This window comes from Phoenix dactylifera, chromosome 6 (genome assembly GCF_009389715.1).
Source record: "Phoenix dactylifera cultivar Barhee BC4 chromosome 6, palm_55x_up_171113_PBpolish2nd_filt_p, whole genome shotgun sequence".
NCBI classification, from domain to species: Eukaryota; Viridiplantae; Streptophyta; class Magnoliopsida; order Arecales; family Arecaceae; genus Phoenix; species Phoenix dactylifera.
This window is the reverse complement of record NC_052397.1, coordinates 1525641-1548927: the sequence shown is the minus strand read 5'-3', so window position 1 is coordinate 1548927 and position 23287 is coordinate 1525641. Positions and strand designations below refer to the sequence as shown.

Sequence of the window (23287 nt, the reverse complement as noted above, 5' to 3'; positions counted from 1 at the left end):
GTCCAGTAAATTTGGCAAACAAAATGAATGTATGTATAAAAATACATATGGTTGGATACAGCCATGGTTGTAATAACTAAACTTGTTATATTTGTTTGGCTGAAATCATTGGAGATAAATTTGATAATGTTACTTTGTAAATATTGTGCTAAACTTGGCAATTGTCCTCTAAAATATAGTCATTTTATTTAATTTACTTTTTTTTATAGTATTCATTGATGTGTTTGAGGAACTTGGACTTGACTTCTTAAATGAGTGGCTTTTTTTTTTGCGTGTGAATTTTCACTATTCAAAGTTCAACAATGTGTTTGTTTCAAGCATGTGCATTATTGTAGTAAGAATGATAAAATATGCATGTAAGTACCAAATCTTGCGAATAATTAACCATTTTGTATAATTCTCTTTTTTTTTTTGTGAGAATTATAATCCTTTTTGAACAATTAAAAGAGGAAACACCATGCGGATAAGTATCCATAACGCAATGATGTATGAGGCCCAGTGGGTCGGCGGCCTGTTCGTTTCTACCGACCAGGCTTGGGCCGGCCTGAACCGCCCGTTCGGATACTTAGCCCAGTCCCCAGATGCTTCGTTCCACCGCGCCGGAGAAACAAATAGAGAGGTCTCGGGCTCCCCTCTCTATTTTTGCCCCTCCAATTATCTCTCTCTTGGTCGCGGTGATTAGGGTTCCGATCCGAGGCTAGGGTTCTTGGGGGTGGAGATGGATGAGGACGAGGAGGATTACTTGTTTTACGGCACGCCGATCGAGCGGGAGGAGGAGACGTCGGCGCGGAAGAGGAAGGCCGTCGCCGACGCCGGCCAGCTGCGAACCCTTCCCCAATGGAAGCAAGAGGTCATCTCCCCCTCCTTCTCCATCTCAGTCGTTTTCTTGAAGAATCCCCCTTTCTCCTGTATACTTTAGGCTTCTTTTCCTTTTTCCGTCTTCATCTTTAGAATCGATTAAATTTAGTCCAGTATTCGATTTATAGCTCCTCTTGCCAGACATTTGATAGGATTTCCTTTGATTTCTTGCAAGCATTCGGTTTGAGCCCCACTGGGAGTTGAATAAATTACTTAACCACAGGAAAAAATTATCTTCTTCTGGATTTATTAATTCCTGGAACAATCTATAGACCGCTAGTTCTTTCCGGCAGAACCGTCAATTAGATCTCGGGCCTGGGAAAATTTTGAAGGACTTCGTTTGCTCATGATCAATGTCAGATGGGTTTTTAGCCTAGAAGAATGATCGTGTGCCAGTGTTGTGTAGCTGATAAAATTAGTGATCAGATGGCTATAGACTGCAGCGGAAGTATGGGAAGTCCAACTGGATTGGCACTGGAAATATCAGTTGGATGACTACATGGATGATCAAAAATTAATGCATCCAAATTATGACCTGGGGGCTCCACTTGACGGGAAAGATGCTCTCATGTTTATTTTTGAATTTTTCGTCACACCCCAATGTACTGGGGATTGTGTTTCAGCTCAACTAGTTGGCTTATAATTTTGTCCGTTTAGAGAAATTCAATTGCTTGGGTGAAGCCTCATCATCTGACCTATCTGTTTAGACTTTTACCAAGATCAGGGGAATCTTAATGGGGCACCAGAAAGTTTCATAAGCTTAAATTATGACTGATGGGGCAGGTCTATTCTTGCTAGCCTTTTGGGTTTCAGTCTTTCAGAACAGATCTCCCCCCTGCCACTGCAAGGAACTCGACACTAATTTGATAGGGATGACCTAAAATTGTCAACTGGTCAACAGAATGTACTTGATCCCTCTATAGAGCCTTCTTGACCAAGAGTTATGTTCCATAACTGACCCTATTCCAATGAGTGTAGGTTTGGATGGTGATTATGAGTCAACACCTAAGGCATGTTAGAAGGGGTCATCTTTAGCTTTTATTTGTAAAAGAGATATAATGGCTAGCTCAAAAAATAGGCGGAACAATATTGGAGGCCTTCTACATATTATGTGTTATCAATGTCTGAAAAGGCAGGGACATAAGGCGTGGTGCTAGAACATTTAGGTTTTTTTTTTTTTTTTAAAGCAATGATACTTTCTTCTTGGTGATGACTTAATCAAGACCCTTGGGTGTCAATTGTCAAGACATAACAATAGTACCACTCCTTCAATAGTTATGTTGCTAAAAAAATTGACCATATCGATCAGTATAATCATATCTCAAAACTCTAAAACCTGAAGCCTAACCTTGGATCTATATGTACTACCCTATCCCTGTTTGTCCCATAATAAATATTTTATCTAGCTCTTTTACATCTACTAGTTCATTTTAAATTGATGGCAAGCAATGTCTTAAATTTTTGACAACTTGTAAATTTAATTCCTGGTTTAGGAAACCCACTAGAAATTTTGATGTACTTTTAAACCTCTCAATTACCCCTATACTTTTGCATTGAAGATCCAATTTGTAATTAAAACTGTCTTGCATCCAATTTGTTATCAAATTTCTCCAAAATTCTTTATTACCAAACTCTATTTTGCACCCATCTCGGTGTTAAATCTTTCCAAGTTCTTGTTTGCATTTATTTTCTTGTGAGTTGGATATTATTATTCAAATACTTTTCTAGGATCCAATATGTTGATAGGTTTGGAAAGGTTTTAATGTATTTTCAAATGGTAAAGAGTTTGAGGCAGCAAAAGGGGAGGAGAGATTAGGCAGTAACTTTTTAAGGAGGAAATTAACTTGTTTAGGATCTAAGAAAGGTCAATTAGTATAGATGGCTACCCACCATACAGCTTCTAAAAAGTTTAGCTTATTTCATTCTTTTCTTCTTCCTATTCTTGCGTTTAAGTAATGCTCTTCTTTTGTTTAAGTGATGGTCTTATGTTACTATGATCTTTATATGAGGATACCATTGGGCAATGATATGTACTGTGTGCTGCATGATATTCTGAAAAGTACACAGATTTTGTAGGCTTGGTTGAGGGTCTCTGGCTTATGACAGCTTTTTATGTTTCTATACTTTGAGAGAGCAACTTTTTAATAATCCTGTCTCAATGGATCCTACATTTTAATTATCCCTTTCATCCAAAATTCCTTGTTGATTGTTATTCTGAATGAATCCCTGTTCTGTATTTTTTTCTCAAGCTCACAATGTTTATAATAGAATTTGTAGATATGGGATGTTGCATGCTTACCTTTTGTCTGCGTCAATGTGCTATACTAATATCTTTTTACTCAGAGTTTGACCCTACATATTCTTTATTTCTTTCCTCCTGAATTACTAAATTTGAATACTCAAAATTCAGGTCAGAGATGAGGAAGGTCGCAGAAGATTTCATGGTGCATTCACTGGAGGCTTTTCTGCTGGCTACTACAATACTGTTGGTTCAAAAGAGGGTTCGTTCTTTTAAGAATTACTGAAAATTGTTTTATGGGTGAAATTGGGCAGCAGTCTGAAGAATCTGGTAGAAATTAATTGCAGGATGGACTCCACAGACATTTACGTCATCACGCAAAAATAGAGCTGAAGTGAAACAGCAGACTATATATAATTTTTTTGATGAAGATGATATTAAGGTATTTCCTGTGATTTTTTTTTTTGTTGTGTCTCCTGTTCAATATCAGTTGCATTTTCAAGGCATGGAAGATATTTGGCCCTTTATTATCTTCTAGAATAGGTTTACATTTTTCTTAGATTAACTACAGTCAAGGATCAATGTTTTCATTTTGGCAGAGATCTCGGCTAAGATGTTGGTTTGCATTGGTACTGGGCACTCGCGCTCAGCCATTATTATCTTGGCTTATATAAACCAATATATATCAGCTGATGCAATATAAAAACATCGGTCGAACTTCCTTGTAAATATTTTATGATCTTAAAATTTCTCTTTTGCTATTAAATATTTAAGTTAATGTCTTAATGTGTTCGCTAATTTTGCATTTACTGTATTTACTTAGATTCCAATATCTTATTTCTTAAAATACTGGCTGGGCTCTTCTTGGCTGAGACAAACCAAGGCATCAGTCTGTTTTGGTGTTGGCTATCCACTGAGTGGCTGAGTTTTTCAGTTTTAGAAACATTGACAAAATCTTTAAAATCCTACCAAAATAGTAATTTCTTTTTGTATTCTAAGAGAGCTTGCTAAAATTAAAGCACCGTTTTCCATTATTATTATACATAAACTTTAAAATGGGCCTGTTACCTTCACAATACCGCTTACTTTGTTGACATCAGATGCATTCATCTTGTTTAGAAGCACCTCATCTTTATTCTACTAATACAATTATATACAATTATATACACTTTATATATTACACATGCTTTGGTAGTGACTGAAGCACTCATTTGGTTTTTCCTTCACATGCTATTAAAAACCAAAAGGCTTTGGTCATTTTATCATCTGCATTATATATTGTCATTTTGCTTGATTCACGGACAATTTTTTGCATGTGGTTGGATACTAAATCATCCTTTAAATCCTTAAGTAAGTCACCAGGTTCAAGCATGTTATAATCTTTGATTATTGGAAATAATTATATAACACTATACTTTAAGATTAAAATGTCAAATAGCTGTATTAATATGATTTTAGGGTGCCTTCATGTGACAGGTCTTCTGAAAGTATTAGATAAACCAAGGGATCCATTTAGACTGAGTTATCGTGCCTGAAAGTGCTGTTCAATATCCAATCTTATCAATGTTACTTTCTTTTCCAGAAAGCTGTGTAATTTATAGCCTTAGCAGAAAGTGTCATTGATAAGTGTTGGATAATCACAGTTATTTTTATTTGACTACAAGATTATGATCTGGGTTCTTACAAGTTCCAATCATTGTGCTTATGACATACAGGGTATGGGAGGGCATGCGTTGGAGACATCCCTGCAATTTGATACCTTTGGATTTACTGCTGCAGAATTTGCCCGTAAGAAGGCAGAGAAGGAACAACAGAAGAGGTCATTTCAACCTTGTTGTATGGTTTACTTGCCAGAATATAATAAATTTTAAACTTGATGTAATGTTGTTGTAGCTTAGCCTTCATAGACTTCAGATCAAACAAATCCTTTCCAAACAATGACAAACTTTATCCTGTCAGTCTGGGGCCAGCTACATCAAAATCAACCTCAGAAATTTCTTCCAAACTCTTTTTCTACAAGCAGTTTTCCTTTTCCCCACTGCCCCTCTCTTTTCTTCTCTCTCCTCTCTTCTTTCCTTTCTCTTCTCTCCTATAAGTTCTGGTATTCTCGTCCCTCTCCTTCTATCCTTTTATGTCTTTCTTATCACCTCTTAAGAGGGATTGCTAAGTCTTGTCCTCCTTTCTAATTTTATTGTACTGGTATGGACTAGAGTGAGAATGGGTTGGATTTTGGTTAGGGTCAGTTGGCCTATTCATTTTTTTGGGTTGAAAAAAATAAACTTTACCCAACCTATTTATTTTTATATGGGCCGATGCTCTGCCTGGAAACATAGTTAGAGCTCTACCAATCAATTATTTTCCTTAAAAAAATGAAAACAAAACAGAGTAAAAAGAGGGAGTTAGAGTTGGAGGTCCTAAAAAAAACTAAGAGAGAGGAGAGATGGAAATGAAAGTGTACCAAAAAAAAAGATGTATCATGTCCATGGTGCCTGATTCATTTTTCTTTTCATTGCTTATTTATAGTTTCCTCACAGGTTGTTTTGCAATCCAGTGCTATTGTCTCTTTTTTGCATCTTTGTCAAAGTTTCTCAACTTTTCTGTCTAAATGCTTCATTTGTTTATTTTTTCCCTTTCAACAATCTTCCATCTGCATATTGTCATTACTTACCTCCTTTGTTCTTGGGGTTGGCAGTTATATTGTTCTCAATTAGTTACACAACTTGCAAAATTAAATTAGAACTACATGGGCTGTCCCATTATACAGTGCAGATGGAAATCTTTTCATCTAAGTTGGAAATGGAATTTATAATGTGCTTTCAGCATAGTTTAGGCCCTGTTTGTCATCACTTGTGGTTTATGGTTTTCAGTTTTCTTTTCTTTTTTTTTTAAACATGAAAGTTAAATCAGAATGGTGTGTGGTAATTTCATTTCTTTTTTTTTTTAGTTTCTCTTTTTTTCAAAACAAATTGATATCCTGATTTTTTGAAAATGTGAAGCTGAAAAATCTGGTTTCTATATATTTTTTTTTTTTTGAAAACCAAAACTGCCCACGATGCTCACTGCCACCTCTGTTGGCACACCTTGCTGGCCCGATAGCACTGCAATGGGTACCCTTGCGGGCCTAGTAGCTGCTGCCACCACTGCTACTACCACTATTACCACTTCTATTACCACCACTGCCACCAGCATCTTTGCAACCTAGCCGCTGCCAAATGCAATCTACGCGATCATCAAATAATTTTCAGGTCTTCGGTTGTGAGAAATAAAAAATAGAAAACCGGGTTGAGTGATGCCAAAGGATACCTTAACTTAGGGGTGCAAACCGGAAGTGATGCCAAAGGTTCAATTTCAGCAGCTTGATCTTGGCTTGCTAAGAGCTTGTTTGATCTCGACTCATCTAGGAAATCAAACACTTTTTAGAGCTCAGCTCATAAACGAGCTAATCTGGAATGCTGATGTTGTTCAGATATAATGGAAAAGCTTGCCCGGGCTCAGGGCTTAGCCAAGCCACGCTTGAACAGGTTATGTTGAGCTCAGCTCGAGTTTGAGACACGCTCAAGCAGCTGTTTGGTTCCAAGCTGAGCTTGAGCAGCCTGGTACTTGGCCTTGACTTGGCTTGTTTGCACCCCTACCTTAACTTAGTATAAGTGGTGCTACTCTTTTTTATAACACTGGAGAAAATTCATTAATGTTAATTGGAAAATATAAATTCAGTTGAGTTGATTTGTTACTGGAAATATGATCAACCCAGTTGTGACATGAAACATTCCTGGATATTGCATTGTTTGGCCTCCTTATAAATGTAATCCTGCATTTTTTTCCATTGCAGACCATCAGCTATTCCTGGACCTGTTCCCGATGAAATAGTTCTTCCTGCAGCAAATTCTATTGGTTTGTTTTGTTTTTTTATTGTAAATTTGATTCAGTAACCAAATTTTCTTGGCCCAAAGTTTTCTACTTTGGTACCATTACATTTCAATCTTAATTTTCTATAGGTATAAAGCTATTGCAGAAAATGGGATGGCGTCATGGTCATTCTATCAAGGACACACATACTGATTCCTTGTATGGTATGCTTTTTGGGTGCCTTGTGGCATTAGCGATATTTGTGGCCTTCATGTCTCTAAACATACTTAGCCTTGCATTCGTATGTGTTTGATATTAAGTTATTTGCTATTCTTCAAATATTTTTGTTTTGGGATACTGTGAGATTTATGGTACTCAAAACACTTAAGGTTTATTGCGAGTGCCCAGATATCAGATTGACTTGACTATGTAGTGGTAGTTGATAGCAGTCACTTCACCTTATTTGGTCCAAATTTTGATAAATAACAAAATCTGTTTGTACCAAAAAAATCTTGTACTTTTTTAAAGCAACTTTATTACTTTTATTATTTGTGGTTCGATTTTAAATCTTATCCGATCCATATTTTATATTTCTGGTCAGTTTTTGGTAGCTATTTCAATTATCTTACAACTTGTGACCTAATCCTACCAAACAAATTGAATCAAATACTATTAAATATTTTGTTACAAAATTGTCTACTAGAGATCTAATCTTTTAACATTTGATAATGTTCAATTAAAAGATCTCCTCAAACATGCATAGAGTGATAATTACATGTGGTCTTGATAATCACAGTAATGTGATGGAGATCTTTTTTCCCTATGAAATCACTCGACCAGTTGCTTTCAGCTTGTAAAGGTACTTCTTTGTGGCATATCTTTGAAGCAAATTAAGCTGCATTTTATGGATTTATATTATGGAATATACACACATACATATACCTGTATGTATATTGGATGCAAAATCCAGGTTATATAGAACTTCGTACTTTTTTTTGGGGGAAAATTATGGTTTTCTTTTGGTTCTTGGAATTTAAGATACGGAGTATCTATCTGTAGAACTTCATACTTTCTGTTCTTACTTTATATGATTTTATGATTCTTCTTTATTGGAGGGTTTTGGGGGAGAGGGCGGGGTTCTGGGGTTTCACAGATGCCTTTATTTAATGGTCCTGAGGATGGTTTGAAGGGTTGCATAGCTTTGAAAGATATTGCAGTAATGTTCCCAGAGGTTTTGCATCTTGGTGCCTGTATAAATTCATATACTCAATTTGTAAAAAATTAATATGTGAAAACAGATTCTTCCATTAGGGCATCATCATGCTATCAGCTTTTTTGATTAAAATTTTATTGGTGATATCTTTTGTTCTTGCAGTATTTTAGTAAGTGTTGGGATTTAACCATGCATCTGATCTAAATTTTTGTTGCTTTTAGAAGCACGCAGAGAAGCTAGAAAAGCATTCCTGGCCTTTTCTGGTAATGACGGAGGACCAGAACTTGCTCAAAATGAATCAAGCAGGTCTGACTCTGAAGAATGTAGTGAAAAATGCAAGGATGGCATCTATGCTTCTCAAAATACTCCTGTGAGTAATTTGACACAGACCTTTATTAATGAGTTATTTGTTTCTCTATATTTGGAAAATGGTAGTTTTCCTCATATGGTTAACATCTTTAGTTCTTTTCATACAACCAGTCAGAAAACAATGTCTTCTCTTACACCTCCTATATTTTAGATGTATGTACTACATCCGAAGCTGGATTTACATGGATTGGGTTATGATCCGTTCAAGCATGCTCCTGAATTTAGAGGTAATGGAATCTAGTAAGTTGATTATTGTGCTCCATTGCCATACTTGATTGGAATTTCTCTAAGACATTTGATTCATCCTTTTCAGATAGGAAAACATTCCATGAATCTAAAAATAAGGATCGTCATTATAGAAGTGATGTTTCAATGAAGGGGAATCTTTTAGCTTCCAACTGTAAGATATCTTTATCTGCCTGGATTTCAGATTTGACTGCATTTGTAGAATTTACGTAGGAATGTCCCTTTGAGTGTTGTTGCCTATTCATTATCATCATAATACTTCAGCCTGTTGTCACTTGGATTTACAACTTAATCATGGACTCAATCATCAGCAGGAAAATATGCCCCAGGCTTCGGAATCGGAGCACTTGAGGAACTTGATATTGAAGATGAGGATATTTACGCATCAGGTAAGTATTAGCATGATTAACATTCTGCCATGATCACATCATACGTCAATCAATTTTCCAACAATTGGAAGCTAATAGTTTTTGTTTGAAAACTGTCAGTCTATTGACTAATGTTTTGCTGCTATTTTATTTGGATGCAAAGTTTTGCCACATTTCAATAAATTATTGAAGAAGTTTATAGAACAAAAAAGTACTTCCTTGAGAAACAAATAATTGAGACATGCATATGTTCCATTTCCAATTAGGGTAGCGGAATGCCACTTAATTCACATTTGAAGTTTGAGCACAAGTTTTTTAATGCATTATGAGTATGGTGCTTGATAATATCTAAGGGATGGTAACTCTTTTAATCCTTTATCAATCTCGTTGTGGATAGGTCATGCTTTGTTGTCTAGCCAACCAATTAGTGCACACAAAAAGGACTTGTATTACCTCTTAACCGATTCATCATTTTCTTGGATTCTCTTAATAAAAGAGGGTAATTCTTAATGTCCTCGGAAGATGTTTTGGTATTAAACACTTCTATGAAATTCTTGCTAGCAGAACTTGCATTCAAACTAGTATTGTCCTTTTACAGGTTATACTTTGTGATCATACTCACATGAAAGCATATCATTCAGACAATGCAAAACTGCAGGTTTTTACATGTCGTGACATGACAATGAACCCATCAGAATGAAGTTTAACTAGTTTTTATTTTATCATCATATTTCTAGGCATTGCACTTAATAATGGTTAAAAATCTTTTCCTTCCACTCTCTCGCTCCCCTTTTTTCTTAATAATTATCTTGTCTTGAAAACTCAAGTTTTTATTTTTTATTTTTTGCTTCTTCAAATTAAGTGCTTCCATTTTCAATAGTTAAACCAATTTAAAGAAAGCTATTAGCTAATTAATTGGAAACCAACCATGAGCTCTGGCGGAAAATCACTTTATGTTTCTACATTTTTTTAATTAGAAGGTGCAGTCAAAAATAACATTTGTGGGTTTAATGCAACATTTACCTGAAAATATATCCTTTGAGAGTAATATTTGGAAAATATACCTTTTGTTAGAATCACCTTAACGGTTCTATACTTCTAGCTTAAAGGCATCGACTAGATTTCCAACGAATCAATTATGATCCTAGACTACTTATAGATAAAATAGTTATATTCCTATAGAACTTAATTGTGTGCTGTCTCTTACTGGCTTGAATCCTTTATCAATTTTAGATCCAATTGTATCCTGCATGTTCCTTTGATTGATTCTGTTCTGCTATTATACTAAAGAACTGTGTTTTGTTCAAACAAACTATAATGCTTCAGGCCTTTCCATCCCAAGTTTTGCCAGACTGTAACTTTATGCTTCATATGTATTCGTATGGCCCACTTTTTTATTGTCTAGTCTGTCTCTCTCTGAAACATGGGTCATGAATGATACTGATGAGGCAATGTTGTAAGGTATCGTAAGAACCTTCAATCCACAGGATGAAGTTTCTGTTTCTATCGTGATTGTCTATGATGCATCTAGGCTCAATAAAGATCATTTTAACTCAATTAACTGTCTTAGCTTGTAGAGTTGTTCTAGTGCTATTTCTTATTCTCTAAAATATCGTTTATAGGTTTTGACTTTGAACAAACTGAAGTTGAAGAAGTTGAGCCTTCAAGAATTATCAGACACAATAAGTATAAACTGGAAGATAAAAAGCAGGGAGTTCTGCCTGGTTTTAAAGTTGCATCGATTTCCGACTACAATGTTGTAAGGTAGCTTTAACACATCACAAGATTCCCTGATTCATAATTTTGTAAGGCGTTTTTTTTCCTATATTTGTTTTCACCTTCATGAATTGCATTCTTTACTAAATACCTGAGTGGAGCTTATTAGTGGATAATAGATACTATTCATCAATGGTTGGCCCTTTGTTTATTTTGGAGATGCACCTTGACTTATATTGACTTGCTGCTCAAATTTACTTTCAGATTTCTCCCTCCTGTTATTCCAGCTGATTTTGAGCCATATCACAAGTTTCCTACCCCTCTTGAGATGGAAGATAAGTTAGCTGAGTTACCTCCTCCTGAGGTACCTCCTCCAGAAGACAATAATTTGAGACTGTCGATCGAAGGGCTTGCAACTTTGGTTGCTCGTTATGGGAAACATTTTGAAGATCTCTCCAAGGAGAAGCATAGATCCAATCCATTATTCTCATTTCTTAATGGAGGAAATGGCCACAGTTATTATGCAAGAAAGTTGTGGGAGGAGAAGCAAAAAAAAGTTGATCAGCGAAGGATGGAAGATGTAAAATCCAAGTCATCTGTCCAAACAATGACTGCAGACAGTCGTGGAAGAATTCTTGGTGAAAAGCCCTTGGAGAGAAGCTCCAGTGGATCTAGCTCATCTACTGCCTTCAAAGAAGTCGTCCATTTCCAGTCCAATCTTTCAGACACATTTACCAAACCAAACTCTCTTGTAACTTTCTATTCGTCGCTTATTTTCTCCCATCTTATTCAGTAGCAATTTTCTGTCTAATATCATTTAGCTGGATCCCATGAAGTTAGTTTCTTGAGAAGGATAATACTTACACTAAGGCTTGTCCGGGCTGTAGGTCGAGTCATCAGAATCTGTAAAACCTTTCAAAAATGATCCTGCAAAGCAAGAAAGATTTGAGTATTTTCTTAAGGATAAGTACGAAGGTGGCCTCCGTTCTACACAGGCCTTGGGTAGTAGTATCATGTCGGAGGCTGATCGTGCCCGCGAGAGACTGGACTTTGAGGCTGCAGCAGAGGCAATTGAAAAGGGCAAAGGGAACACAAAAATTTGTGTTCCATCAACCCACACAGTTTTGCCAGGACTTGGGGAGCAGTTCTTTATACCATCAACCGGAGTAGAGGTATATTTTGCAGTGTTTGCAGGGTTTCTGTTAGCTCATATCCCTTTTGAGAACTGATTTATGATGCATGTTGAACATGTTCAAGCAGAAACATGACATTTCTCAAGATGAAGAAAAGATAATGAATAAGTTTTACCCAAAGAGAGAAGAGTTTCAGTGGCGACCTACACCCATTCTATGCAAGCGATTTGATATCGTCGATCCTTTCATGGGGAAGGTAAATCTGTCCATAATTAGCATTGCACTGGGAAAGGTTTTTTTATTCAACATGATTAGCAAGACTCTTTTCAAGGTTTTTCTATGTGCAGATTGAGGAATATTGCCTTTTGTCTTCTAGTAATTTAGCTAAATATTGCTTGTCTGAGTTCTGGACTTTATTTTCATGAAGTGACAAGTGGCATCGATTAAATGTCATATTCATTGTGCAACTCTTTATTCCTATTATATCTTACCTTTTTATCTATGTATGTGTGCGTATTTGTCTATGCATGGACAAACACAGACATCATTGTAATTGTTCTGATCGCTGTTTATTTACATGTATGTTCCAATTTTGTTTCACGCCGCATCCATCTATTAGTTGCTATATTTTTTGCTATCATAGAATGTAATTATCTTTTTAGCAGATTTATGTAGTCTGGATCTGCTTCATCGTAGGTTGCTTCCATCTTTGAAACTGTCAGGTGATTTGGTTCTTATAATTGAATGACAGCCTTCCACTTGGTGGTATCCAACATCTGCTTTCCAGATAACCACCTACTAATGGCAGAGTTGAACTTAATTTCAGTTGTGCATGTGATAGATAGTTTTTTTAAGTATCAATCTGGAAATTGATCTTCTTGAACAAAATGCACAGGTTCGAGTGCTTTGCCTGCTTATGTATGCTGTAGTCACACATGCCAACATCTATCAGCCTATTTTGTGGTGCAAATGGTATGGCACATACAATACAAACTTATACGCAGAACATACCCTATATAGTACCTGATGTATTGCAGTGGGGCATCATATGGGGTATCATATGACATATTAAGTTATGTCAAATAACCTGAATAGGAAATAGGTGTTGGATCAAGGTTGCAGGGTCCCAGGAATATAAGAAGTGCCAGAGAAACCACTGAGCGTGAAGATGTTATGAACTAAGACTTGGCAACTATCGTTTAGAATATGGATGACACTAGTTGTATAAATGACAAAAGTACAGATGGTGCAGCTCTGTGGTTGGCTTCCTAAATACATGGAAGCTAAAAGAAAGATTTCTACTGAAAACTTGGTTGAGAGTGCAGGTGCCATGCACCCATAAGTCCTGGAGTGATTACAACACCCTGAGTGGAAGGTCGTTGCTACTAAACCAAAACGTGATAAATCTAAATCTCGCCATTCGTCCATATTTCAACCTTGGATCAGGTTCTGGTTGGATCATGTTCGTCGCAACCTTCTTGCAGTCATTTCCATAAGAAAGCTGAAATCTAATTAGGTTTGTCAAATCTCCAAGAACACGTGTATGAACCATTGCATGATCATTGCCCTGATTTCCTCCAGTCTAGTGGGTGATAATTGAACCCTATCCCTTTTTGACAATGAAAGAGTACCCTTGCCTAGTTTTCTCTAATGCTCTTTGCTGGGACAACTACCAGTTGGCTGTATCAGAATTTAAGGAACTCGAGTATGTTTTGCCAGTATGATTCACAAAAGGGAGTGCACCATTATGCAGTCCATCAACACACACCCTTTGTTATAGCTGATCAAATTGAAAAAACTGCCAGGTACTTCATAGTTTGTAATTTGTATTTCTCTGTGGTAACTGGTAAACTATATGGCTTAATTCAAATTTAAAGAGTCAGAGGGTGATTTTTCCTTTTGAACTACCAAAAGAGCAATTGTCATTCCCTTTTTTGTTATACAATTTTTGGTGAAGATCTATTGCCAATCCTTTAAAGGCATGTCATTATGTTCTATATTACCCTTCAACAAACACAAGGAAAAGAGCCATTGTTCTGAACCCTTTCACCAATACAATTTGGTCTTGAAATTGCTTAAGGTCTTCAATCAGCTTCTGTTGTGTTTCTTAAAATGAGTTGTTTATATTTTTTTCCTTTGTCCATCTGGTGCAGACGTTAAACGTAAGATCTCTAGTTTTTTGTTTTTTTGGCTCAATGTAAGCCTTAATTGGTAGATCTAGCTTTCTGTGATGACTGCATGATCTCATTCTCATGGCTTTTAGATGTGAAAGCCTACTGCAAATATCTCATATTCTCGTCTCCTGCAAGCAGATCTAACGAGATAACTTCTTTCCATTTGCAGCCACCACCCTTGCCTAGACCCAGAAGCAAGATGGAGACCCTTATCTTTATGACAGAATCTCTCAAGAGTTCAAAGACTGAAGAGACAAGTTCTGCTGCCAGAGACTCAAAACACATATCTCTATCAGAAGTACAAGAGGTTCAGAAACAACCAACTGCTAACGAGCCTGACATTGAGCCAAGCACTACAACTGTGCAGAGGCCAGTTGATCTATATAAGGTGCTTACTTGCAATCTAACAAGAGAAAATAAACAAACACTTATTCCTGTTTTTGTTTATTTGTTGTCGTTTTTTTTCATCTGGTATGTTCAAGCTTCTAAGATGCATGTTTGTCATCATGAGTTGCTGTAAAATGGTGCATATGTTTGCAGTGCTCCTCTTATGATGGAGTTGATCTTTATTGGTTGCAGGCCATTTTCTCTGATGAATCTGATGATGATGTGGATGGTGCTAGTCCCAGCCAAGTGGTTGATCCTGCAAGTAAGAATGAAGGTGCTAACACAACTTTAAACCGTTTGATAGCAGGGGATTTTCTAGAATCTTTGGGTAAAGAGCTAGGACTAGAGGTTCCTCCTGATAGGCCCTGCCAACCGTATAAAGCCAACAGTTCAACCTTAACAGAAAATGCTTCCATGGGAGATCTCAAAATCCCATCAACTAATGAAAAATCCACATCTACATTTGAAATGCCCAAAGTGCTCTTGGAAAACAAGGATGAAGCTTGCAAACCATGGCCTCCTGAAAATGGCAAAAACAGTGCTTCTGCTTCTAAAGCATGGGAGATTGAAGTTCCGCCTTTTAATGGGGATGGGCATGGTCATTGTTCCTCTTCGAAAGATAGTTTTAACATCTGTTTGAGGAGTGGAGTGGCTAGTGGTCGTCCTGATGTTAAAAATGATAAAGTTCAAGTAGAGAAAGATGAACTTGATGCTAAAATAAGTCGCTCACACTCAAAGTATCGAAGAAGCAGGAGTAGCTCTCCAGATACTGATTCTTGTGATCAACATTGGATTAAAAAAAGCAGAACTCACTCAAGGCATCATCGAGGCAGGAGCAAGACCCCAGATACAGATTCTTCTAGTGATCAACATCGTTCTAGAAAAAATAGAACTCACTCAAGGCATCATCCAAGCAGGAGCAGAACTCCAGATACTGATTATTATAGTGATCAAAATAAAGCTAAACACAGTAGAACTCAATCAAGGCATCGCCATAGGAGCACTACACCGGATATTGATTCTTCTAGTGATTGCCGGTATCGTGATCTCTCAAGGTCCGGAGTAGAAAAATGTTCACCTCAAGGAAAAAGGAAAAAGCGCTCAAGACACCACAAGCACAAAAGGAGATCTCCGGATAGATATGCTAGCCGTGACAACGACAGGGATCTCACAGATGATAGCAGAAAGGATAGGAAATCAGGGGACAGGGGAAGGCACTCTGCAAAATCAAAATCAGATAGTCATAGAAACTACCGTTGAACATACTTAAGATGAAAGAGATGAAAATCATTCTAGAGTTGTAAGTGCTTTGTTTGCCTATTGCTCATTGTGCATAGTCAAAAAAAAATGCCATGCTTTCTATTTAATTCTATCATGCATTCAATAGTTGTTTGGGATGGGTATCTTTTCTATTTTCATTTGTATCGTGGCTTATTTTATATTCTTGTATATTCCCGTCTATCACTTCAGTGATGTTTCCCACTAAGCAAAATGGCACATTACATGTCTGCCTCTTCCCGTAAGTTTTTGTTGCATTGTAGAAGATGTTTTGCTTCTACACTTGAAGATCTTCCAAGTACTTATGCAGCAGCTTATTTGGTTATAAACTTGAATCAACATGTATCGTGCTATGCATAATCATCAGGTTGCACACTTCTACTAAATCTTGACAGCAATATCTGGTTTTTGATATATAAACAAAAGAATATTGTTCCAGAATTATATGCATCTCTGTAGCTATATAACCAGCATAACAGGATGCTGTAGAAATCCTCGTCAAGAGTATTAATATTATTCAAGTTAATAGTTTCTAAAGAAACAATTACATTCTTGTCGTATATCTGGCTTCCGTTATCTTGTTGTCTTTAAGCTGATTTTGAACCTTATCTTTTTATTATACGATTGACAGGTAGCATGTTTTGGAAATTAGGCATTATGTTCCTTTTAACTTCACATTTGTGTCATGTGTGATGCAAGTGGGAAGAGGAAATATGGATGCTTGCAGTCTGATGGATGGAGTTGTGCTCGTAATAAGAAAGACATGGAAAGGAAAGAATTTCATCTGGATAAATGGTTGGATTTCTCTTTTAGGCCTACTATTTTTTTTTCTGTTTAATTTCCCCCCTCTTATTCTCTTATTTGAGCCTTTCCTTAGACTCTTCCTTAGGTGTTTCAATTTCCTTTCTTGGTTTCTTATCTCATGTGTGGGACTGTGGTTTTTAAAAGGAGGGATATCTGGCCTTCCCATGAATTTTGGCCCTCCTATTAGCTCTCCCCCACCTCCCTTTCTTTTTTCCCTGAAGGTTTCTATCTTATGGATAATTATTGAGTGGAAGTAAGGTTGAACGTTAAGGCACTCACCAGGAGTTTGCTTTACATTATGGTAAAGATAGCTATTGGGGCCTTAAATTGTCACTGAGGGACGTTTTTCAGGTTTTCTCAAACTGGTAGAAGAGAATTTTAACAGAATTGGGACCTCATCTGAAAATATTGCTGTGCTGCTGGCTGAGCTAAGGACTTTAGCTTCTGAAGGGATGGTTTTGCCTTTAACGTGACCTTTTTGGGTTCTTCTGGCTGCTGTTGCTCTAGGTCAATTGCTCTTTTTATCATTGCATAGATGTTTCATAATATTGAAATATCATATTAAATATTTATTTTTAATCAACTCTTCTTATCACTAGTTTTGTAGAAAATTATTTTGTTCAGATACTTAATAGGTGCTTCCGCATCCTAATCTTTTTGAAACTTCCATGAGGCTTCCTTCTTAAACTCCTAGTACGTCCTCATCGTGGCTCTGTTTCATGCCTCATTTCATAGGAAACGTCAAAGTGGTTCCATTATATTATATTCCATCTAGATCCATCGGCCACTTAGGGTGGAGTCAGGGATCTCAGATCTGGCTGAAAGGTGTAGTTGATGACAAGTGAATATTCCTTTACCTACAAGGCAGCAACCAATTCCACTTTCACACCCACCCTCAGTTTAGATATCTAAGGGATAAAATCAATTTGCAAGTTGTTTCTAATAATTTGTGTATGGGTTTTTTGTGTACATACTCTCCTAAATATTGAAATTTGTATGAATACCCTCATAAAATTGATATTTGCATGTATACTCTTATAAAATACTTGTTTTGCGTGTATATCCTTTATTTTTCTTTTTTCTTGCATATGTGCTCACACCATCTAACGCCGTCAAAAAATTAGCGGTTTAAAATTAAAAATGATTGAAATATCCTTAATGGGTAGGTATGCAAAAGAAAATATTTATAAGGGTATATATGCAAATAATACTATGCGAGGGGGTTCATACAATTTCACATATTTAGGAGGGTTTACATGCAAAAAAATTCTAATTTTATTTTTTTCTATTTCAACCTGTTTTAACACTCAGATTTGTCTAGGGTGGCCTTCTACCACATGGACGTGGAGATTGTTAATAAATCTGAAGGGTTCGAAGTCCTTCAATGATTTTGCTTGGGGATGATTGATATTGCTTTTCCACCCATGAACATAGCAATAGCAAGGAAGCTTGATCATTGTAATCTATCGTTTGCCTTTAAGAGATTCTAATCCTTTTCTATATTCTAATGTATGCCCTCATATATGCATCTATAACAATAAATATTATAAGCTATGTTTCGATTAAATAAGATATAGAGGTTGTTATCAATGAAAAAGAATAAAGTAGGTTAATCTGATAATTAGTGAAAGAACTTCCATAACTCTTTTCGTTATCTAATTGTCGAATCAATTTTTTTTAAGCAATTTTCTTATGGAAAACATTGAGGAGCGGGCGCTAGACAAATTCGAGTATTAAAACAAATTGAAATAGAAAAACATAAAATTAAATTTTTTTGCATATAAATCCTCCTAAATATGTAAAACTGCATGAATACTCTCGCAAAGTATTATTTGTATATATACCCTTATAAATATTTTCTTTTGCATATCTACCCTTTAAGGATATTTCAGTCATTTTTAATTTTAAACCGCTATTTTTTGACGGCATTAGATGGTGTGGGCACATATATACAAAAAAAAAAAGAGAAATAAAGGGTATTCATGCAAAACAAGTATTTTATAAGGGTATACATGTAAATATGAATTTTAGGAGGTTATTCATGCAAATTTCAATATTTAGGAGAATATCTACGCAAAAAATCCTTTGTTTATGGAGTTAACTATGATTGAAGTATATGTTCTTGACCTCATGGTCTGGTAAAAACGTTACATCCTTGCTACCCCCTGCCCCACAAAAAAAAAAAAAAAGAACCTGCATATTTTGTTTGATGGCAGTGAGAAAGAAGACTAGAACATGTGAAGATTTTCTATAATTTGTCTCAAGAAGTTGTTCTTGAGACAGGTCATTTGCATGTGCTTCTTATGACGAGAGGAAATGACAGAATCTCTGTTATTGTCCACAAGTTACTTATGTTATAAACCATCACTTTCTTAGCTCTCTCTTTCAGGGGAGATACATGCTGCATGATATGGGAACTATTCTTTTTTTTTGAACAAAGTGGTCTCGGACAATTTATCAGAGTGCTGTGGGAAGTATCACTCAACATGATTTGGTGTGGATCGAACGCTAAATAGCCAACAGTTGTTGTTTTTTTTATAATTACCTTGGACACCATTTTGGAATTTTTGTTGGGCAAAGCCACTAATTCTGCGAAATGGTGATTGAAGTGATGTTTATTCCATGTATTAAAGTTGGATAAACCTGCCTTCCTGGTTTCCATTGACTATGGGTGTAGTTCTTTTTTCAGTTATGTAGCTATTTTGGGAATCTCAGTACTTTTGAATTGGATTATGATTCTTAGGAACAAGGTATGCCATACCATATCGAACCGCATGGTACGGGACGTATTATAATGTACCAGTACGTGGTATCGGGGGCATACCGACACTCAGTATGCCGAATTGGCCCCTGTACTAGGCATGCTGATATAGTAACAGGGTGGCACCAGTACAGGATCCCGATACCCACAGCATACCTTGCTTAGGAATATGGTTGTAGTGTTCCCTTGCTAGTAGGAGTATTTTGTTCACTTACATTGTAGGTGGACGGGTCAAATGCCTTTTTGTATCTGAAGGTTTATTAGAGTCCATAAAGCCTTGCCGACCAAGGGAGTCAAAGTGCCTGTAGGCAATGTGCCACTCCCTTGATAAATCTTATGTATAATGTCTGGGAGCAGAAGCAAAGAATTGAGCATGCTAAAGATCATATCTAATTATTTTGATTGATATCTTATGCAATTTAAATACTTCAGAAGTTTGAATTTTAATTTTTTTGCTAAATTCCTATACAATAGTTCAAAAGAGTCCAATTTCAAAAGATTGCATAAAGTATAGCTATCATAATCTATAAACGGCACACTAAAATTATAAGAATGTAAAATTACTGTCTAGATAACTAAATAATCTGCGATACTGTTGGGCTTATATAATTTATTGCTTCTTGTTGCTGGAAATTGGACCCGGGGGCTACCGCGAAGCCGGGGAAGGAGGAGCTTCGCTGCAGGGACGGTGGTCGGCGGCGCGCCGACTGGTGACGTCCTCCTGGAGGGGTGTAAGTCCTGCAAAAAGCCGGTGGCCGGGCTCCCCGGCGCCGGCCCTCCGATGCTTAAGTCAGAGGGGGCAGATATGTGGAGAGAGCAAGGAAGAGAGTATATGGAGAAGACAGCAGGAATATTTGGATAAGATGAAGAAGATGAAGAGGGTGATATCCTCCATTGTGTCTGTGCTGTTTGTTTCTTTTCACCCGGTCCAGGAGGGTTCTGTCCGGGCGGCCCCCATCCTTTTCCCCCCAGGTTTTCTTTTATAGAAGGATTTTTGTTACCTGAGAGTTGACAGGAGGTTTGTCCTCTTTTGTAATAATTGGGCACGATTTGGCCCATTAATGGCGTAGTGGAGAACGGGACCGAATCGGACCGGAATCAGGGAGTTGTCACGGTCGATCGGACCTGTTGGAGTGGTTGAACCGCCGGCTGTGGTGGGCCTGGGGTCCGTGGATGGTAAGTGCATTTATTACCGAATGAACCGGCGGTCAGGGAGAGCCATACGCTCTGATGGTTCAGTGATCCGGAGATCGTCTTGGGCCGTGCTCATTAAATGACTGGGTGCATCGGAGACTTGAGGGAGTCTCATGCATTAATGGCAGGTCGTGCCGAATACCTGCAGAGATCTTATGCCTTGATGGCTTGGAGATAGTGGCAGGCTATAGTAGAGTCGCGTGTATAGCCGCCGGACCTTTCGAGAAAGCTTGGCGGGGAGGAGTATTAGTTAAGGCATCGGCTCGGCAAGGGTGCCGAGCCGAGCTGGTCGCCCAGAGGGGCGCCCTGTGGCGGGGTTGCTTCTAGTACTCCTGGTCGGCGCCCTTTGGGCGAGTATCTTCTAGCCGAGCGCCTCTATTTGGCGCTCTCTCTAGTCAGCGCTTTCTAGTTGAGCGCTTCTCTGGTCGGCGTCCGCTGGTCGGCTCTTCCTATCCGAGCATCTCTACTTGGTTATTTTGATTGGGCGCCTCTTGGCGCTCTCTCCGGTCGGCGCCCTTTAGTCGAGCGCCTTCCTGGTCGGCATTCTTTGGCCGAGCATCCTCCTGGTCGGCGCTCTTTGGCCGAGCGCCTCCGTGGCGGTATGACTTGGGGTTTTTCCCCCAACACTTCTAATTTTTAAATTAGTAGCAATATTATCAATTATATAAGTAGATGGGCACAGACAGACAGCTTGCTGTTGAGGGAGCCACTTTGAAAGCCAAGCATATGCCTTAAGTGGGCCTATTCAGGTTAAGTCTAGGCAGTAGACCCTTCTGGAGTAGCATCTTTGGCTTCAGTTGAATTAACAAATTGTTTAGCTGCTTCTGTCATCATGATAAAAAGTCCTATCTCGCCCCTACTCATGGCTGATTTTAGTGAAAACATATCATTGCCACCTATCAACAGATACTGCGATACATGAATTACCATTTGTCAATGTTTCGACTTATTTGACACTGCACATTTATTTCTATATCCGATTATATCTTTGTATTCCAGTTTCTTTGTCTTATTCTGATCTTGTTTGCTCATCTACAAGCACTTAGCAGATAAGTGCTGCTTTTCTTTAAACTATCTGTGCTAGGCATCCGATTCCTTGTGTGTGAAATCATGTTTCGTTTTTGATAGTTTAGTCTTTCTATGATCTTGGCATTAGATGTCTTCTGACAGAGGCATTCACTACAAGCTAGGACGGATTACTGCTCTGTGATTTGAGCTGGAAAGAGAAGAATGCAGAGAGCCTGTTGCATGTTTTGTTTTGGTGGTATGCTTGTGTTTTGAGCCTTATTGATACTTCTTTCTCTTCTTGTTATCTCAACATGATATTTGTTTTGTTACTTTATCTTCTTATATTCCATCTAAGAAGGCTTCAACTAATAGTGTGCTAACATACTGGCGACCAGGAAGCTGTTCAGTGTGGAAGCATTTATTTTTGAACAGGAAAATTATTCTAAGTGGTTCGGCATATCATAGCCTTAAATGCAGAAGGCCAGACCTTCTGCGAAAGCTAAATCCTGTAAGCAAAGTTGTTCCTAAAGAGCAAGGAGGTTCTTTAAATTACAGAACACTTCAAAAGAGAAGTTGCTTTTTGTCTGTCTTAAAGAGTGCCTTTGCCGTACCGCAATTAGGAGGTTGAAAACCATGCTTGTTTTGGCATTTGGCTCTTGGATTTTGTTATCATATGATGCTATGACAACCATCTTAATGAATAACGCTCACTGCCCTCCAAATTTGAAACGAAGCATTATATGCCTGGTCTTGCACCTGCCAGTTATATATATATATATATATATATATATGCGACAACGGGGCATCTCTTCCAATGATGAAATAGGTGACTGATAGGTATCACACCGGTGCTCGTTGCTCTGCTATTATTTTTGCATTATTATACTGTTGCTGGAAGTCTGAACTCAATAGTTTCATATCGTATCGACAGAAACAGAGGACCGGCCCCTGGGGGGTTCTTGTAATGCTTGAGAGAATTCTAGGAACCTCGTCTCTCTTTGTTTGATGTGGATGAAAATTATGATTGCAACTAGAAGGATTTTACCCTGGCATATCTAACTAACAGATTGCCGCAATTCTTGTTTGCTGTCTTTAGTTTCTGGCTCTTATCAGATTTTAAGTTTTTTTTTTGATATTTCTGCATACAGGCATACAGCTCAATGCAACCATGGCCGGGAGCTAGAGGAAATGCTTCATTGTTGCCATTGAAACTGCTGCCGTCTTGGGTGACTTTGTTTCCATCATCCTTCCTTAGGCCCACACTGATACTTAAATCATTAACGAACGATTGAAGGGATCGATAATTATTATGTCGCCTCTGTTAAATGGAAAGACCAGATTGTATAGTATCCCGTTGAAACACAACTCTCTTTTAAAGAATGCATTAGTATTTAAATATGATTTTTTGCTTGTTCATCATCCGATTTCTAGTTCTTTTCGAAATGACAATAGATGTGGCTGCACAATCTAATTCTAATATCAAGTAACATTACCAAATCTATCGAGGGGGCCCCTTGGATATAAGTTTATTAAGATGTCAAACTTGCACAAAACCATTTGTGCGTTGGTACCGGTTGAGGGTTGCTAAAGCAATATTAGAAAAATTAAGCTATAATTTAGATCCATCCTCACTGCCAGGATGGCGCAGGAATTGATGATATATATTGATCAATAATTTGATATGGTCCTCTGA

The 23287-nt window shown here is 37.5% G+C and overlaps 1 protein-coding gene across 4 annotated transcripts; it reads left to right on the top strand.

Moving 5' to 3' along the window:
• The first annotated feature begins 624 nt into the window (after window positions 1–624).
• Window positions 625–22992, top strand: LOC103701968 (G patch domain-containing protein TGH homolog). Of its 4 annotated transcripts, none has more exons than XR_005512095.1 (18): window positions 625–850; window positions 3269–3359; window positions 3445–3539; window positions 4813–4916; window positions 6927–6988; window positions 7093–7167; window positions 8378–8526; window positions 8677–8752; window positions 8839–8925; window positions 9083–9160; window positions 10762–10903; window positions 11120–11606; window positions 11743–12027; window positions 12116–12244; window positions 14332–14550; window positions 14742–15849; window positions 21743–21850; window positions 22743–22992. XR_005512095.1 is itself a non-coding variant. In XM_039127069.1 (17 exons), exons 1-16 carry the CDS (start codon window positions 719–721, stop codon window positions 15807–15809), a joined length of 3279 nt encoding a protein of 1092 aa, XP_038982997.1. In that variant the 5' UTR covers window positions 626–718; the 3' UTR covers window positions 15810–15849; window positions 22743–22992. The 4 variants fall into 4 exon arrangements, 2 of the variants coding, with proteins under 2 accessions (XP_038982997.1, XP_008782424.2); XR_005512094.1 differs by lacking the exon at window positions 21743–21850 and adding an exon at window positions 16459–16622; XM_039127069.1 differs by lacking the exon at window positions 21743–21850 and having other exon boundaries at window positions 626–850.
• Window positions 22993–23287: the final 295 nt, after the last annotated feature.